Source organism: Scyliorhinus torazame, chromosome 2 (genome assembly GCF_047496885.1).
Source record: "Scyliorhinus torazame isolate Kashiwa2021f chromosome 2, sScyTor2.1, whole genome shotgun sequence".
In the NCBI taxonomy this organism is placed as follows: Eukaryota; Metazoa; Chordata; class Chondrichthyes; order Carcharhiniformes; family Scyliorhinidae; genus Scyliorhinus; species Scyliorhinus torazame.
In genome coordinates, this window is record NC_092708.1 from 258,084,353 (window position 1) to 258,104,940 (window position 20,588).

Sequence of the window (20,588 nt, forward strand, 5' to 3'; positions counted from 1 at the left end):
GTCAGCAAAGCAGCTCCCCCTCCCCCCTCCCCCGCAACAGAACTAGAAACCCAACCCCCCATATCAAGCACCAGCTTAACACTTCTCGCCCCCCACTGTGCTTCCGTGAGTCAGCTGACCCAAGCTGACTTTATAGCGCCCGCCCATTGCACCAAGCAATCTGTCGCCCCATTGTTATCTCACCTCTCCCCCCACTTGGACATATATATTCAAAGCATCACATTCCCCAGGAAACAAACATCAGAAAAAACATCCACAGCAGAAAACAAAACAGCCCAGAACCCGCCCCCCACCCCCCCCCCCCCCCCAACCAGCTCCCTGCAAGTCAAAGTTAACTTCTTATACATAACACTACTTATACAACCCAGCACAACAAATCGCCACTACAGTACTTTCCAAGGCTTCAGTGTCTTTTAGTTCACCTCCAGTCTTTTTTCTTTGATAAAAGTCCATACATTGTCCGGTGTTTCAAAGTAGAAGTCCCGTTCCTCATGTGTGACCCACAGATGGGCTGGGTACAACATCCAGAACTTCACCCCCTTCTTAAAGAGGGCCGTTTTTGCCCGATTAAACCCAGCTCGCCTCTTGGTCAAATCCGCGCCCAGGTCCTGATAAATACGCAGCTCACAATTCTCCCACTTGCTGCTCCATTCTTTCTTGGCACACCGCAGAACGTGTTCCTTGTCTAGGAATCGGTGTAAACATATCACCATCGCCCTCGGTGGCTCGTTCGCTCGGGGCTTCTTCATGAGGGCTCTGTGCGCTCTATCCACTTCCAGGGGCTGAGGGAACGCCTCAGCTCCCATCAACTTCTCCAGCATGTTCGTCACATAGTCCCTCGCATCCGATCCCTCACTACCTTCAGGGACGCCGACGATCCTCAGATTCTGCCTCCTGGACCTGTTCTCCAGGTCCTCCAGCTTCTCCTGCATTCTTTTCTGGCGGTCATTCATCAACTCCACCTTGGTCTCGAGCACGGTTATGTATTGCTCCTGCTTGGACATCTTTTTCTCCACCTCCTGGATCGCTCGTCCGTGGGTCTCTTCATTCTGCACCACCTGATCAATTGAAGCCTTGATCGGGTCCAGCGTGTCCTTCTTAAGCTTGGCAAAGCAATCTTCAAAAAACCTCACCAGCTGCCCTGTCGACCACTGTGCCGTCTCCCCGCGGCCCTTGCTCTCCGCCATGCTTTCCCACGTTGCCAGCTCTGCTCACGTCTTCCTTGTAGGACTTTGTCATCTCACACGGCACTTCTGGTCCAATTCTCCATACTCTGGAGGGGGATTTCTCCTCACTGAGTCACTATTCGCTGATTTATCCCATAAAATCCGGAAATAAACGGGGGAAAAAGGTCCAAAAGTCCATCACAGGCGGGAGCTATCAAATGTGCGACCTACTCCTCCATGGCTGCCACCGGAAGTGCAGTTCCATTCATAATTCCTCAGACAATGAAGCAGTCCATGCCTGTAGGCAGCAAGATCGGAACAACATTCAGACTTTATCTGTTATGTGGCAAGTAACATTTGTGCCACGCAATGGACGTCGCTAACATGTGTTGCGATCTGGTAGAGACCAGTAACTTTTTAAAATACGAGACAAAATTTGAAATCTTAGTAATTTACTAAAAGAATAAAGTCACAAGATTGCACAGTATAAAACAATAATTTTTGTTTACTGCACAAGAGTCAGCAAGGCAAACACTAAGTACCGTCAGTTACACATGAATTAACAGGCAAATGGTGGTCAAATATAAACTATAAATTGCAAATTAAATGGGACACACAACTAAAACAGTTATTATGAATTGGCTTAGCAGTCCATTCAGATTTTGGTGGTAACACTCGGTCACAAAGTCCTTCAAGCTCTGTCTTCCTCGTGAAGAATTGCAGCTCTGTTCCTTCTAGGAGCTAGTCTGATCTCCAGCTGACCGCAGCACACAACGAACCATGGGTACAGACTTCACCACAAATGGTACGTGTCTGCAGAGCCTGCTCAACTGGTCTGAATGGTGTAGATCCACCAATATTATCTTTAAGCAACAGAAACTGCCTCAGCAACTCATTCTCGGTTTCTGTATATGGACTGTGCCTTCATCAATTTACTTGTTTTTTTGCCAATGGGTTCATCAACTGCTGCTGCCTTGCTTGGACAGATCTGTGTCCTTTTATATCTTTTAATTCGGTTCAATTTTCCAGAAGTTTTAGTTTCCAAACCTCGTTTTTTGTTTTTGTGTCCTTCGAGACTCAGATGGTCCGTTTCCTTTTGATGTTTATATCTCTGTTCTGCTTTTTTCCTCTTCGGTTCTGTTCGGGTGTACCTCAAAAACTGCAAGTTGAATTTAAAGAGACAGCTTCCCTTGCAGAAGAGAGAGGCTAACCATATCTCCTTGACATTCAATGGTATTACCATTGGCAATTTCCCTCACCATCAACATCCAGGGTGGGGGGGCGGGGGGTGTTACCATTGAGTGGAAACTCAACTGGACCAGCTAAATAAATGCCACGGCTACTACAGTAGGTATCCTGTAGCAGGTAAGTGCTAACCACCTAACTCTCCAAGCCTCTCTGGTATCTGTGAGGCACAAATCAGGGTTATAATGAAAAGCTCTTCACTTGCCTGGGTGGGTGCAGTTCATAGAATCATAGAATTAACAGTGCAGAAGGAGGTCACCCGGCCCCCCGAGTCTGCACCAGACCTTGGAAAGAGAACCCAATTTAAGACCATGTCTCCACCCTCTCCCCATAATCCTGTAACCCCACCTAACCTTTTTGGACACTAAGGGCAATTTATCATGACCAAGCCACCTAACCTGCACATCTTTAGTAGAGACATGGTGCTGGGAAAACTGATGGGATTTTAGTAAAGACCTGGTGCTGGGAAAACTGATGGGATTGAAGGCGGATAAATCCCCAGGGCCTGACAATCTGCACCCAGAGTGCTTAAGGAGGTGGCTCTGGAAATAGTGGATGCATTGGTGGTCATCTTTCGGGATTCTATAGACTCTGGAACTGTCCCTGCAGATTGGAGGGTAGCTCACGTCACTCCGATATTCAAAAAGGGAGGTAGGGAGAAAGCAGGGATTTATAGACTAGTAAGCCTAACATCGGGAGTGGGGAAAATGCTTGAATCCATTATCAATGACTTTATAGCAAAACATTTAGAAAGCAGTGGCAGGATCAGTCAGAGTCAGCATGGATTTATGAAGGGAAAATCACGCTTGACAAATCTGTTGGGATTCTTTGAAGAGGTAACCAGTACAGTCGACAAGGGGGAGCCAGTCGATGTGGTATATTTGGACTTTCAGAAGGTGTTTGACAAAGTCCCCCATAAGAGATTATTGTGCAAAGCGCATGGGATTTGGGGAAATGTATTGAGTGGATAGAAAACTGGTTGGCAGGGAGGAAACAGAGTAGGGATTAATGGGTCCTTTTCAAATTGGCAGGCAGTAACTAGTGGGGTGCCACAGGGATCGGTGCTGGGACCCACAATATATATTAATGATTTGGATGAGGGAACAAAATGTAACATCTTAAAGTTTGCAGATGATACCAAATTGGGTGGAGGGTGAATTGTGATGAGGATGCAGGGATCCTACAGCAAGATCTGGACAGGTTGGGCGAGTGGGCAAATCAATGGCAGATGCAGTATAATTTGGATAAGTGTGAGGTTATTCATTTTGGAAGCAAAAACAGGAAGGCAGATTATTACCTGAATGGTTGTAAATTGGGAGAGGGGAATGTGCAGCGGGACCTGGGTTTCCTTGTGCACCATTCGCTGAAGGTAAGCATGCAGGTGCAGCAGGCGGTAAAGAAGGCTAATGGTATGTTGCCCTTCATTGCAAGAGGTTTCGAGTAAAGAAGCAGGGATGTGTTGCTGCAGTTGTACAGGGCCTTGGTGAGGCCACACTTGGAGTATCGTGTGCAGTTTTGGTCTCCTTCTCTGAGGAAGGATGTTCTTGCTCATGAGGGAGTGCAGCGGAGGTTTACCAGACTGATTCCAGGGATGGCGGGACTGCCATATGAGGAGAGATTGACTAGGTTGGGATTGTTCTCGCTGGAGTTCAGTAGAATGAGGGGGGGATCTCATAGTGACTTATAAAATTCTAACAGGACTAGACAGGGTCGATGCAGGGACGGTGTTACCAATGATGGGTGAGTCCAGAACCAGGGGTCACAGTCTCAGGATTCAGGGTAAACAATTTCGGACAGAGATGATGAGACATTTCTTCACACAAAGAGTGGTGAGCCTGTGGAATTCATTACCACAGGAAGTAGTTGATGCTAAAACTTTGAATATATTCAAGAGGCGGCTGGATAAAGCACTTGGGGAGAATGGGATCAAAGGCTATGGGGAGAAAGCAGGATTAGGCTATTGAGTTGGATGATCAGCTATGATCGTGATGAATGGTGGAGCAGGCTCGAAGGGCCAAAAGGCCTCCTCCTGCTCCTATCTTCTGTGTATCTTTGGACTGTGGGAGAAAACCGGAGCACCTGGAGGAAACCCACGCAGACATGGGGAGAACATGCAGACTCTGCACAGACAGTAATCCAAGTCAGGAATCGAATCTGGGACCCTGGAGCTGTGAAGCAACTGTGCTACCCACTGTGCTACTGTACTGCCCACGAGTTGCAACGATTGTGGGAATAATTTATTTTTTTAAATAAATATTTTTATTAGGGTATTTGCAAGTTCTTATAATAATAATGACATAAACATGGTACAATAAACACTTCCACCCCCATCACAATCTTCAGACCCCAACCATAAAACAACAATCCGCCCCCCCCCCCCCCCTTTGTGGGAATAATTTCATCAGACAGACTGCAACAGTTTCAGAGGATATTTATGTTGGAGAGAGGCTAGGAGAAAATTTGTGAGAAACGATGAAGCCTATTATATAAGATGTTTTGTTTGTCCTTCCTTGCAGCAGAAGGTTATTTACTACCTGTGTATACTACTAATAGACCCTGGGAACCCCAGAGGAGTGTCAGAAGTGGTACCAGTGTTCCAGGTAAAACACGGTCAGATCAAAAGGTTGTGAGTGAATGTAACTGATGATTCCCTCTCTGTTTCCTTCATCTCCTCCCCCCACAACCCCCACCCCATCCATTGCAATCCTACCGCACCAACATCTATGATACTGGTTTTGTAACAAATTCTGCATTGATTTGTCTGTGAGTTATTTCCCCAACCCTTCGCCCTCTTGCTGGGCTCCAGTTTCACGAGGCACTGATATCTCTCCGGTACCATACTCAAGTGCTGAATCTTCATAATCCCACAGAGTGTGCATTGGTGGCCGCTGAGCCGTGAAGGGGGTTGCAACCAAGTGTGGCTTTACCTCTGTCCACCATCATTGTGAAGGGGTTTGAGGAGAGGGGTTTGCTGGTTTGCCAGTCAAATGGGGAACTGCAGTGGGCTTCCTCCACCATCCTGTCCCGGCATCCTGAAACTACTTATAGCTCCAGCTGTGGTCACACAATACTGTCTGATTGGACATTATTCACTGGTGAACTTTGCAGATGAATGTTGGTGGACTGTTTAATCAAAGGGGAAATAACTTGCATTTATATGCATGATTTTCACGACGTCAGGCCATCTCAAGTGCTTTTGAGGCACTGACACACAGCAAGGCCCCACAATCAGCAATGTGGTAATTTGTTTTAATTTGATTTGTTTTGGCAATGTTGATTCGGGGATAAATATTGGGCAGGGCAGCAGGTCGAACTCCCCCCCCCCCCCCAATCGTTCTTTAAATAGTGCTGGAGGATCTTTTACAGTTACCTGTGAGGGAGTACGGTGCCTTGGTCTAACATTACAGCTGAAAGAAAGGGCCTCCTGCAGTGCAACATTCCCTCAGTAACTGCACTGGAGTGTTTGCCTAGATTTTGAGTTCAAATCTCTGAACCCATAACCTTTTAAGTCAGAAGCATGGAACGTCACAGCTGAGCCCAATCCAGTTGTCACTCAGCCTGGCTGAGATACACTCAACACAGAACAAGGGTCAAACCAGGCACCTTGTGGATTGTGAGGCTCAGTACCACTCCAGGCAGTGCATTCGAGGTGCTGATGTTACATTTCTGATGCTCACCGACATTACTGAGGAAGACCGTTGTGATTCACTAATACAGGTCGAGTATCCTTTATCTGTAAATCCAGAAACAACACACCCAAAAATCTGAACCTCATCGACCTTAAATATGGGAAGTCTAGTTGTTTATCTGCAGTGTTTACCTTGCGTTTGTTGCGGTAAACATGTCAAAAAGAAACTTATTGTAGGTAACCTGTATTTATTCTTCTGTGATACACCTTACCTTTTTAGTCATTTCATTTACTTTAGGCTACATCTAGCCTGGCTTTGGACTATTGTAATTAAAGTTTATCTGCCGTATCTGAAAGACAAACCACCTGAAATTTGAAGTGCAAATGGCCAGGAGCGTTTTGGATAAAGTATACTCGACCTGCATCTGTGGGACGTGAGGGCTAACAGGAATCAAAGAAGAATTTTGACTACAGTCTGAATTCTGAGCATCGCATCTGTACACAAATGTCAAAGTAGTAAAAGATTTTTAACACTACTCAAATTTCTATTTCAAGAGTGCCAAACCACGTCTGGACTGTTTATCCCAGGTGTACAGAAGCTGCCAGGAAATCCTACAACAGACAGGCAGAACAGTGAACGTAGCTTCAGTCAAGTAATGGCCTCATTCTTTCAGGTAATTGTGCACTCTTTTCCTGGGCTGTTCTCAGTTGACACTGGGGCGGGCTGCATCGAAATGACCACATGAGATAATTTTCCTCACTCACCAAACGCCCATCAATTTTTTAATATATCCCGCATCAATTTGCACAGATGTGAGGGTCTTGGCAAAGGGCCACTGTTTCATGGTTGGATTTCTGCCAATTCTGTCTGTGCTCTCCTCTTGGCTTTTTGAGTACAAATACTGACGAATCATAGGATTGCTGAACTTTACAGCACAAAAGGAGGTCATGTGGTCCATCATGTCGCTGATAGCTGAGAGAGAGTTATCCAGCTTAATCCGACTTTCCAGCTCTTGGTATGTAGCCTTGTAGGTTACAGAACTTCATGTGCAGATCCAAATAATTTTAAAATGAGATGAGGATTTCTGAGATTGAATTCCATTTGCCATCTAACCCATCCAGTGATACCTTCCTGCTGTCTGCAGCTTTCTTTCTCCCTGTCAGCCACAGGATGTATCACCTCCTTTGGGTGAAAATAATTTCTCTTTGACTCCCCTCTCATCCTCCGACCAGTTTCTTTAAATCTGTGCTCCAGGTTATTGATTTCTCTGTTAAGGAAAATAGGTCCTTCCTATCCACTTTACTGTGACCCCTCATAAATTTATAGACCTCAATTAAATCTTCCCCAGCCTATCCAATATTTCCTCATAGCTAACGTTCTGTTTCTCGCAACATCCTCGTTAACCTCTTCTGTACTTTCTCTAATGTGATCCCATCCTCCTTGGACTGCTCCCAGTACTCTAGCTGTGGCCTAATTAGTATTTATATAGTTCAAGCATAACTTATCTGCTTTTATGTTCTGAGTCTCGGCGCATAAAGGAGAGTATCCCTTGCGACTTCCTAACCACTCTATCTTGGCACCTTCAGGGATCTGTGGGCACCTCTGATCCTCTATACTCAGAGGTAAAAGTAAGTCGGTACGGCGTACCGATAGGAAAATGGTTGAAGCGTTTAGCTTTTACTTCTTGTCACAAATGTGATGCATACGAGTTAATGTTGCTCTTTGCTGTGCTGCTGCTGCATCCTGATGTTGAAATCTTACCACTATTCTTAGAAGTCCCCCTATACCAAAAAGGGCCGACATTCTAAATGGTGATCAGGGATTCTCACACCCCGACTCCGATGCAGGTTTCAGTGGATGTTATTCAGGTCAAACTATATTTTCAAGTTATCCCCCGGTATAACCCATACCTTCACAGAAGATTTAATCTACTTACCATTTAGTAGCATCGATCCTGGGTCCCGCATTGCTAAGTAAGTAAAGTAGACTTAGGAATAACCACTGTTTCAGGTTAAAACTTTTAAGTTATTTTATTATATATATTTTTTTCCTTTTAAAAGATGCAATCAATGTCTTTACAGAATAGTAAAAAGATCTTGCTTCTGGATCCTTCTGGTTGGTTGAAGAGACCTTCAGGCCCACCTTGACAATCAATCTTCTTTAAAGTCTGGTCTTCTTTAGATATATTCACTGGTTAGCTCGGTTGCTATGTCCTATCTTTCCCATGTACTGAGCTGTGAGAGCTGGCTCTGCTGGCTGTCTCTCAGCTGTCTCTGAGCTGACTCTGTCTCCTCTTTAAATTCTGGTCTTCCTTTGATATATTAGCTGTTTTAGCTCGGCTGCTTTGCTCTGTCCCATGACCGAGCTGACTGTAAGCTGACTTTGCTTGCTTCTCTTGTTCCTTCTCTGCTTCTCTCCCTCTCTGCTTCTCTGTTTCTCTGCTCCTTTCTCAGGGTTTATATATTTTTCTAACAGTTATTAAGTTTTTATGACTTTATTGTAAGGTAACTTTTATTTCACTTGGATTGTAAAAGGTACCTTTAATCTGAATGTTTCTAACACAACTAAGTATTCATTTTGGGCATGGCCTCAGCCCATAGATCTGATTACATTGTGCCCTTTGTGATGTTCAAAATGCTTTGATTTCAAGAGGGGTGTGAATTTTGATTCCTGTCATTTCTATAGTTTTATTATCAAATTATGTCCCCAGCTCATAATTTTGACTTTGATTTGGGTCTAATTTGTGTTCTTGTAGATAGGTTGTCTCCAGTTTTCTTTAATTTACCTGATTTCAGCAGAGCTTCACACCTATATATTTGACCCCCTAGTCATTCTTTTCTATCTGCTGATTTTACTTCAATGAAGGTGTGAATCATTGCTTTTAGCGTAATGCTAAAAATCCACTTGGTTATAACTTGAAAGGTTTACGTTTATCACCTAACTCAACTGAAACCCTCATCCATGCTTTTCCAGATGCTTATTAAGATGGTTAATTTCAATGAAGGTGTGAGCCATTGTTTTTAGCTTTATACAAAAATCCTGTTTGGAAGATGGAATCTGCATTTTATAATCCTGCTCTTTGCAGCTGCTGTTAACCCTTCGTAGGATCTTTCTCCCCGTATCCTCTCATGTTGCTCTCAGACCAGATATTGCCAGACTTCCATGTTTCAATTGACACATCTTTCCATATTATCAATTACAACCCGTCTTGACATTTGAAACATAACTATATCATTTTGTCAATTATCCCCCCATCTAATTGTACTAACTAACATTTATCCCCGATCTTTCTCATTTGTATGTACATTTTGTGATTTTCAATTGTGCACCAAAATCAATTTTTAAATGTATCTATATCACAGACCAGTGTCGATGAGAGTCTTTTTGTTTTTGTTCGTTCCTCAAGTCCATTTACCATGAACCATAGTTGCAGCCGCTCAGGAAGGTAACGCAATAGCTATATCCGTGTGTTCCACTACCTCCAAAGCATTTTACTTCCTTGGGGTAGCAGCACCATAGATGCTTCCTCATGTCCCTTAGAAACAGCACACAACTCAGTCCATCAGTAACCAAAAAGGTCTTTTGTCCATCACTGGCTGTCTAGTGTCCCATTTTTCCGTCATCCAAATTGCTTTCCGTTTCTCATTGGAATGGTAAATTATGATATCATGTACCACCCACTGATTCCCTTGCCTCATTAATTTAAAAGGTTCAATTGATCCTGCTTCTATTCCTGACTTCCTCACATTAATGTCTAACATTGTCCTGAACCATGTATGTCTGCCAGCCCTGGTTTACAGGAGAGAATATCTTTCTGACAAATTTCCTTCAAATCCCTTTCATCTGTCATAATTTCCCTTACAACATGAAGTGTATATTTTCCATTACAACATTTGCAACATAATAAGCCAACAGTATTCGCAAAACCATATCCAACTATCACTTTTCGTTTTCCAAATAAATTCTCCCTATTGTTAAATACACAGTAAAAAAAAAAAAATTAAGTCTTATCTTAATACATTACTCCTTACCTGACCACACAAATAGACTGTGTGTTACAACTTTACATATTTGCAACTGTTATCACAATTTCAATACTAAAAATAAAGTACAATATCGACACATCCCTTCGTGGCTTTGGGGCCAATAGTCATTACATACTAAATATGGCGTGTTAACAACATCAATATTATTCGTGATGTTCTATGCAGTTAAATCAAGAAAACACAATAAACTGCCACTATTCCCCCTCTATTAAAACATTCACACAGTTTAGAAATGCTGATCAAGTTCTTGAACGGCACACATACCCCCATTATCATACATACATAACAGTGCCGAACAAGTTACATGACATTTCTTCTTTAATAACTATTCCAGCTCTGCAATGCAATATTGTTTGCTGCATTGGTAACAGTGTTCCCGCCGTGGCATCTAGCTACAAAAATTCTTAAACTACTTTCATTTAGCATGTTGAGGTTCCTCGTCAGTCGCTGCTGTCTGCCGAGACCCTTAATAACTCCACCGCGTAGTACATACCCCGTGGAGACCGCAGATCATCCATCAGCTGAAGTCCAGTTAGAATCATAGAATCATAGAATTTACAGTGCAGAAGGAGGCCATTCGGCCCATCGAGTCTGCACCGGCTCTTCGAAAGAGCACCCTACCCAAGCCCACACTCCCACCCTATCCCCATAACCCAGTAACCCCACCCAACACTAAGGGCAATTTTGGACACTAAGAGCAATTTAGCATGGCCAATCCACCTAACCTGCTCATCTTTGGACTGTGGGAGGGAACCGGAGCACCCGGCGGAAACCCACGCACACACGGGGAGAACGTGCAGACTCCACACAGACAGTGACCCAGCCGGGAATCGAACCTGGGACCCTGGAGCTGTAAAGCAATTGTGCTAACCACTATGCTACCGTGCTGCCTAGAGATGTCTGACTGGAGGTTTCACTGTTCAGTAATAATTTGATATTTTGATTTGTTTCTAACCTGTAAACTTTTCCTCCGGGCTCTGTCATTTAATTCTCTCAAATATGTAGCCAATTGTCTCATTTGGTTTTCCCCCAATCCTGTTTAAAACATTCTTCTCTGGAGTGTAGTTCTGTTCCTTCTTGTGAACTGGTTTGTCTGTTATTTTTTTTTTTCCATCTGAAAAATCAAATGAACAGGTCAGCGGTGGAGAGGGCCCTATTCTTTAATTTGTACTTTCTATTTTCATTTGGATACTCCAGAAGTGCCCTCTCCAGGACTTCTGGATTTCTTTTGCCACCATTTCTTTCCTTTTTCTTTTTGAACTGGTTTATTTTCCTTATCATTGATGTACATCATACAATTAAGGCCTGTTAAGCCTCCTCCTTCTGTCATTGCACCTCTGAGTGAGATTCAAAGAATCTCAAACTCCTCTTTTGCTCACTCAGTGATCCAATCTGGCCGAAACCTTACCCTGATACATTCCTGATATTGCTACTGCATTTACTTTAATTACTTGATTTTGATTACGACTGGATTTTTATGAAGGTAAGTTCTGAACAATCTTGTCTTTACATTTTACAGCTTTACTGATTATTTTTCCTGCAGTTTCAGTTGGTAGCTTCACCCAAACTTCCTTTGTATTATCAATTGTTTTAATATCTTAATTTTTCCTACATCAATTTTTATTAAATCTTTTCCTGCCATCAGATTCTCATTTCATGATACTGCAAGTAATTCTCTTAATTTAACTGTTGGTCCAATATCTTTATTCTCTAAAGCTCCTTCTTCATTGTATTTAACATTCTAAACATCATTTCTTTTCATTTGCTAGTGACATTCTTGTGATCGTCGGGCACTAGGATCCTGTGGAGCTATGCAGTGTCAATTTCAATGCATCAGTTTCAAAGTAATTACCTGCACACAGCTGACTGCTGCCGAGTAGAAACTTCTCTATCTGTTTATTCTGAGACCAATTTAGTTCTGAACATACTGATTTACTACCTCATAATACTGATCACATTTCTGCCTGCCGTTTACAACTTCTAATTTATGTGAAACTCGGTTTTGCAAAATACAACATTTTAAAAAATACAAACACCAAAGGAAATTCGCAAATCTGTATTAAACATACACACACTCATTCATCCACTCAGATCATTGGTCTCTACTTTGTAGGATTTCACAAATCCTTCTTAAACACACACTCATTTATCCACTGAGATCTTGGACCTCTATTCTGGAGGGTTTTAGGTACTCAACAAAAATTGAGACCCCTCCGTGCTGATACGTTTCTCTTATGCAGGAGTTTTTTTGCCTCTGTTAATCTTTTCCACTCTTGTTTCATTGCTTCAACTCTCTTGACCGTGTTTCAGAGCAAGAAGATTATTCTAATTGCCATTTTTCGGATTTCTAACTTCTGTTCCTGGTTGTCCCTTTCAGTTGCAATCTGAAATTAAGGATAAGTACCCTTTCTGGGCCCCATCCAAGGCTAACTAAGGCACTATCTTCCTGTTTTAGTTAAGGGTCGATTGGTTATTGGTCTCTAAAGGTTTCTGGACGTCCCCATTTCTCTAGGCTTTCCCACACAATCTGCCTTACTCTAAGGATGATTTATTTTTTGGCCTCCTTTTACCAGTAATGGATGCAAGATTTTCAGTGCTGTCACCAAGATGTCTTGCAGACTTTTTCTCAGGGTCAGCATCTTCTAGTCTGCTGATTTTCACACCCAACCTGAGTTTTATGTCCCTCGATCCACAGAATATCCTTACAAAAGTCAATCACACATGACTTTCCAGACTAAACTCGGCAGGTAAAGTCTGACTCACACACAGACCAGAAACTTCTAATATTCTAGCCTGTGTGCCGGTTAGAAACTTCTAATAGTCTAACCGTTTCTTGGGAACTAGAAACTTCTAATATTCTAGTCCCCACTCTAGCCCCCATTCGGCTCAGCTAGAAACGTCTAATATTCTAGCCTCGCTTTACCTAGAAACTTCTAATATTCTAGGCCTCCACGCTGGGTGCCACGGAGAAAGCAAAACAACCGGCTGGGCGTAATTAACATGGTGTTAACACGTCGGGTGCAATGTGTCATAATATCCACTCATGTATATAATGAGATGCAGACAGGCAGTGATTGACACATAGGATGACCAGTAAGCACACAACACAGCACAGCCAATCACCAGACAGGACACTACCACTATAAAGTCAGAGGGCACTAGGTTTCCCATTCTCTCGGGACCCAGCTACTGAGACAGTCAGAGTCCACGAGCTAGCAAGCACACACACCATGTGGTAGCTGGTAAGTCTGGTCAGACTACTACAAGGTCACTAGTCAGATCAGTATAGTGTCGACCCATAGCTGAATATGTACAGCAGTTCATCTAGTTGAATAAAACAGTGTTGGATCTTCTCCTGTGTTAGACACCTGTTTCTAACTTCCCTGCATCGAGTGCAGTCCACATCGTACCAACCTGCCTAACACATCATGGTACCAGAGTCATATTGATCTTGACGGACCTACCTCGAGTGAATCAGCATCGACCAGCAAGCAGCCATCCAGCGAAATGGAAAACATCCAGCCTCCTCCGCATCTCCGGCAACCTCGGCGCCAACTGGAAAATCTTCAAGCAAAAGTTCCTCTTGTACATCGAGGCCTCCGACCTCGAGGCAGCATTGGATGCCAGAAAGATCGCGCTATTTCTCTCCACTGCGGGGGACCACGCCATCCATATCTACAATTTGCTTACGTTCGCCGATGGCGAAGACAAAACGAAATTCAAAACAGTCCTGCTGAAGTTCGACAGCCACCGACATTGAGGTGAATGAGAGCTCTGAATGGTACATCTTCCAGCAGAGGCTTCAGGGTAAGGATGAACCTTTTCAGCCCTTCTTGACCCATCTCTTCATCCTAGCGCAGTCATGTAACTATGACTCGACGGCTGATTCCATGATCTGGGATCAGACCATTTTCGGAGTCCACTCCGACACCCTGCGGCAGCAACTCCTTAAAATCAAACAGTTGACCCTCTCTGTCGCTATCGGGACGTGCGTTATCCATGAGCATGCCAAGAATCGTTACTCTCACATCAGGGCGGCAGAAACTGCAAAGCTGGCCTCCCACGAGGCAGAAAGGGAGTAGGCCATTGCACAGATGCAGGGCCTGAGCATCGAGAAGAGTGGCCATTTCGCGCGCTTTTCTCGGATCCCTGCGCATGCGCGCCACAACTGAGTGGACGTCGAGACCGAAAACTCGACTGCGCAGGTGCGTATGTTGTCTGACCGCACTGCGCATGCGCGATGGTGCACGGATCGCGCTGATGTCAGCGTCATGACTTGTCCGAATTGTGGCTCTGCCCACTTAAAGTGGCAATGTCCGGCAAGAGGACGCCGCTGTCTCCAGTGTGGCAAGCTTGCCCACTAGGCAGGCCTCTGCAGATCCGCTCCACCACTCAGCAGCCAACGATCCCAACTGCGGCGCAGAAGTGTCCGCTCAATACAACAAGACATGCCAGATTTTGATCCCAACGGACCCTGATGCTGACTGCCTCCAGTCTCCATATCGGGTGGGCATCATAACCACACATGAGCTGGCCTCCACCACACCTGCACAGCGCCTCTCGATCCTCAGTGTGGATCCCGACGACGAGTGGTGTGCTGTCCTCACAGTTAACAAGGTTCGCACCCGATTTAAACTCGACACCGGCTCGTCTGCGAACCTCATCTTACAATCTGACCTTGACACCATCCGGGCCCGACCAAGCATTCTTCCACCGGCCTGCCAGCTCCTTGACTACAATGGCAATGCCATAGCTGCCAGTGGCTCGTGTCAACTAGCGGTATCCAACAAGGCGATCAAGGCAACGTTACGATTTGAAATCGTCAGGCCTGACAGGGCGTCCCTGCTCGTTGCTCGCGCCTGCAAGCTCCTGAAACTCGTTCAGCGAGTCCACACCATGTCATCGTCACCAACGACAGCCTCGCCCGATGGAAATTTGCAAGCCGACATAGACGAGATTATCACGCAGTACCACAGTGTATTCGATGGAATGGGCACGCTCCCGTACCGATACAAAATACTGCTCAAGCCGAACGCCACCGCTGTAATCCATGCACTACGCCGGGTGCCGGCGCCCCTCCAGGATCATCTGAAAAACCAACTACAGGACCTCCAAGACCAGGGCATCATCTCGAAGGTCACGGAGCCAACAGACTGGGTCAGCTCCATGGTCTGCGTAAAGAAGCCATCAGGGGAGCTCCGCATTTGAATTGATCCCAAGGATCTAAACCGCGACATAATGCGGGAGCAGTACCCAATCCCGAAGCGTGAAGAGTTAACCAGTGAGATGGCTCATGCCAACTTTTTCACTAAGCTGGACGCCTCCCGGAGTTTTTGGCAAATACAGCTGGACGCGTCCAGTCGCAAGCTGTGCACGTTCAACACCCCGTTCGGCTGTTACTGTTACAACCGCATGCCTTTTGGTATCATATCTGCCTCCGAAGTGTTTCATCGCATCATGGAGCTGGTGATGGAGGGCATCGAGGGGGTACGAGTATACGTGGACGATGTGATCATCTGGTCCACAACGCCCCAGGAACTCATCAAGCAGGTCTTCCAGCGAATTCATGAACATGGTCTCCAGCTCAACAGGACCAAGTGCTCATTTGGTCAATCTGATATAAAGTTTCTAGGCAACCACATCTCGCGGCAGGGTGTGCGGCCAGATGCCGACAAGGTCTTGGCGATCAACGCCACAAAGACAAGAAGGCGGTCCTCCGCTTCCTCGGGATGGTCAACTTTCTCGGGAAATTCATTCCCAATATGGCATCCCACACCATGGCCCTCTGCCATCTCGTCAAGAAGTCAACGGAATTCCAGTGGCTGCCCACGCATGAAGCGGAATGGCGTGAGCTGAAGGCAAAGCTCACCACAGCCCCAGTTCTAGCGTTCTTCGACCCAACCAAGGAAACCAAGATATCAACTGATGCAAGCCAGGACGGCATTGGGGCGGTGCTCCTCCAGCTAGATGACTCCTCATCTTGGGCTCCAGTGGCATATGCCTCCAGGGCAATACTCCCACTGAGCAACGGTATGCCCAGATCGAAAAGGAGTGTCTGGGTCTCCTGACAGGAAAGTCAAGTTTCATGATTACGTTTACGACCTGCCGAAAATCATTGTGGAAACGGACCACATAATCCAGAGGGATTTAAATGACATGACACCTCGGTTACAGCGAATTCTTCTTCGATTCGGCCGCTATGACTTCGAACTTGTCTACACGCCAGGCAAAGAGCTGATCATTGCAGATGCCCTATCCCGGTCCATCACCACACCATGTGAACAAGGTGACTTCATCTGCCACATAGAAGCGCAAGTGCAATTGTGTGCCACCAACCTCCCAGCCTCTGACGAACGGGTGGTCCAAATTCGTGAGGAAACGGCCAAGGATCCTTTACTGCAGCGTGTGATGCAGCACCTTACCCATGGCTGGCAGAAGGGACAATGTCCCCAATTCTTTAATGTTAAAGACGAGCTGACAGTTGTGGAGGGAATCCTTCTGAAACGCGACAGGATCGTTATTCCTCAAAGCATGCAGGCTATGGTGTTGGGCCAACTCCATGAGGATCACCTTGGAGTCGAGAAATGCCGACGCAGATCTTGGGAGGCGGTTTACTGGCCGGGCATTAACCAGGATATTGCCCACCTGTCAGAAGTTTCAACCGGCACAACCCAAGGAAACACTGCAACAGCACGAGATCGTGACCTCTCCGTGGTCCATAGTCGGTGTAGACCTTTTTCACGCCAAGGGGCGTGGCTACGTACTCCTGGTCGGCTACTTCTCCAGTTACCCAGAAGTGGTGAAACTGTCCGACCTCACGTCGAAGGCGGTAATCAAAGCCTGCAAAGAAACGTTCGCTAGGCACGGGATACCGCTCATGGTAATGAGCAACAACGGTCCATGCTTTTACATCCAAGAATGGTCTGATTTTGCACAGTCCTACAACTTCCGTCACGTAACCTCCAGTTCCCACTAGCCGCAATCAAAAGGGAATACCGAGAAAGGGGTCCATATTGTCAAGAGATTGCTGTGCAAAGCTGCAGACTCAGGCTCCGACTTGAACCTGGCGATGCTGGCATACAGAGCAACCCCACTGTCCACTGGGTTGTCTCCAGCGCAGATGCTCATGAATCGCACTCTGAGGACCTCAGTTCCAGCCATCCATGTCCCAGCCCTTGACCACCTCACGATACTACAAAAAGTGCAGAATTCCCCGGCCCAACAGAAGGCCACATATGATGCTCATGCCACGGATTTACCTGAGCTGGCTCCAGCCGATCATGTTCGCATCCAGTTGCCTGAGGGCCGTTGGTCAGCCACAGCTGTTGTTGTCAAACAAGTTGCCCCAAGGTCTTTCATTGTGCACATGGCTGATGGCTCCCTGCAACGGCGCAACAGACGGACATTGCGAAGAGTTCCACACCCACCACCTGACCACAGTGCTCCAGCCGGCTATCATGCTTCCTCCGGATGTACCCTGCCACAAGGCCACCGATCTGCTAGCGATCCTGCCGGCCCACGCGACCACCATAATGGCAGCAATCCCACCTCTCCACGTGCAGGTGGCTCCTGATCCACCTCTGTGGCGATCGACAAGAATTTGTCGCCCGCCACAAAGACTGAATCTGTAGACTTAACTTTTGTAAATGTTTGTGACTGAATCCATCGACTTAACTCTTTAAATATTGCTTAGTTTGCCATGTATCTGCACTATCGACACCTTCCCATGTATATACGTTTGTTCAATCACCGTTTTTATACAGTCAGGCATATATATATATACACCCCTCAGTATTTATTTAACTCCAAACAAAAAGCGGAGATGTCATAATATCCACTCATGTATATAATGAGATGCAGACAGGCAGTGATTGACACGTAGGATGACCAGTAAGAATACAACACAGCACAGCCAATCACCAGACAGGACACTACCACTATAAAGCCAGAGGGCACTAGGTTTCCCGCTCTCTCTGGACCCAGCTACTGAGACAGTCAAGGTCCACGAGCTAGCAAGCACAAACACCATGCGGTAGCTAGTAAGTCTGGTCAGACTACTACAAGGTCACTAGTCAGATCAGTATAGTGTCGACCCACAGCTGAATATGTACAGCAGTTCATCTAGTTGAATAAAACAGTGTTGGATCTTCTCCTGTGTTAGACTTCTGTTTCGAACTTCCCTGAATCCAGTGTAGTCCACATTGAACCAACCTGCCTAACACATCACCATGTAGAAAATAAAGCAACCCGCTAGGCGTAATTAACAGGGTTTTAATTAAACGTTGGCCGCCATGTTGTTGAAATCTCTCCACAATTCTTAGAAGTCCCCCTATACCAAAAAGGGCTGACATTCTAAATGGTGAATAGGGATTCTCACTCCCTTACTCCGATGCGGCTTCGGTGGGTGCTATTCAGGTCAAACAATATTTTCAAGTTATCCCCCGGTATAACCCATACCTTCACCGAAGATTTCATCTACTTACCACTTAGTAGCATCGATCCTGGGTCCCGCATTGCTAAGTAAGTAAAGTAGACTTAGGAATAACCACTGTTTCAGGTTAAAACTTTTAAGTTATTTTATTATTATATATATTTTTCCTTTTAATAGATGCAATCACTGTCTTTACAGAAAAGTAAAAAAATCTTGCTTCTGGATTCTTCTGGTTCGTTGAAGGGACCTTCAGGCCCAACTTGACAATCAATCTTCTTTAAAGTCTGGTCTTCTTTAGGTGTATTCGCTGGTTAGCTCGGTTGCTATGTCCTACCTTTTGCATGCACCGAGCTGTGAGAGCTGGCTCTGCTGGCTGTCTCTCAGCTGACTCTGTCTCCTCTTTAAATTCTGGTCTTCCTTTGATATATTAGCTGTTTTAGCTCGGCTGCTTTGCTCTGTCCCATGACCGAGCTGACTGTAAGCTGACTCTGCTTGCTTCTCTTGTTCCTTCTCTGCTTCTCTCCCTCTCTGCTTCTCTGTTTCTCTGCCCCTTTCACAGGGTTTATATATTTTTCTAACAGTTATTAAGTTTTTATGACTTTATTGTAAAGTAACTTTTATTTCACTTGGATTGTAAAAGGTACCTTTAATCTGAATTTTTCTAACACGACTAAGTATTTATTTTGGGTATGGCCTCAGCCCATAGATCTGATTACATTGTGCCCTTTGTGATGTTCAAAATGCTTTGATTTCAAGAGGGGTGTAAATTTTGATTCCTGTCATTTCTATAGTTTTATTATCAAATTATGTCCCCAGCTCATAATTTTGACTTTGATTTGGGTCTAATTTGTGTTCTTGTAGACAGGTTGTCTCCAGTTTTTTTTAATTCACCTGATTTCAGCAGAGCTTCACACCTATATATTTAAGCCCCTAGTCATTCTTTTCTATCTGCTGATTTTACTTCAATGAAGTTGTGAATCATTGCTTTTAGCGTAATGCTAAAAATCCACTTGGTTATAACTTGAAAGGTTTACGTTTAGCACCTAACTCAACTGAAACCCATGCTTTTCCAGATGCTTACTAAAATGGTTAATTTCAATGAAGGTGTGAGCCATTGTTTTTAGCTTCATTCAAAAATCCTGTTTGTTTGCTAAGGCTGTTTGGAAGAAGGAATCTGCATTTTACAGCTGCTGTTAACCCTTCGTGGGACCTTTCCCTGTATCCTCACATGTTTCTCTCAGACCAGATAGTGCCAGACTTCCATGTTTAAAATGACACATCTTTCCATATTCTCAATTACGATCCTTATACCAGAACTCACAACCCAAGGCCGATTATAGACCACTTGACCCTTCACAGCTCATTATTTACTCTCTCATTTACAGCCAGCCCCTGACCACATTTTAAATACCTTCAGAATCTTTCACTCAAATACTCTTGGTGCAGATAATGGCACATTGAAATGACGTCGATTTTTGTCTGTACTTCCACTTCCTAAAGCAAACATTTCCATCCAACTTTAAGATCAGGTTGACTTTGATTTTTCCTGGGACATTTCCCCGACTGATTTTCCTCCTGCAGTAATTCCTGCATTTGTGGCACGGATGAAATCTTCCCACGGTATTTTCACCGGATGCTCCTTTGTACTGCAAAATAAATGCAGCTCAAGGTGAAAAGTACCTGCGTGAAATTCTTCACTCACTAACACAGGGAGACTATCCTCATTTATTCAAAGGGGTGGGCAGCATTGGGGCACAATGATTAGCACAGCGCCAGGGACCTGGGTTTGGGTGACTGTTTGTGTGGAGTATGCACTTCCTCCCTGTGTCTGTGTGGATTTCCTCCCGGTGCACTGGTTTCCTTCCACAGTTCGAAGAAGTGCAGGTTAGATGAATTGGTCACGCTAAATTGCCCCTCAGTGTCCATAGATATGTTGGTTTGGTGGGGTTGCAGGGATAGGGTGGGGGAGTGGGTCTAGGTAGGGTGTTCTTTCAGTGGGTCAATGCAGACTCAATGGCCCAAATGGCCTCATTCTGCACCGTAGGGATTCTTCTATGGGTAAAATGATTGG

The 20,588-nt window shown here is 45.1% G+C and overlaps 1 protein-coding gene across 3 annotated transcripts in view; it reads left to right on the plus strand.

Annotated features, from left to right (window-relative positions):
- pigh (phosphatidylinositol glycan anchor biosynthesis, class H) overlaps positions 1 to 20,588 on the plus strand; it is a 34,160-nt gene that overhangs the window by 10,925 nt on the left and 2,647 nt on the right. For 2 of the 3 annotated variants that reach the window (XM_072486191.1, XM_072486194.1), the window contains exons 3-4: positions 4,928 to 5,011; positions 6,595 to 6,713. In XM_072486191.1, coding sequence (XP_072342292.1) covers positions 4,928 to 5,011; positions 6,595 to 6,696 — 186 coding nt within the window. In that variant the 3' untranslated portion in view covers positions 6,697 to 6,713. The remainder of the gene's footprint in view (positions 1 to 4,927; positions 5,012 to 6,594; positions 6,714 to 20,588) is intronic. The other variant, XM_072486192.1, reaches the window with a different exon arrangement.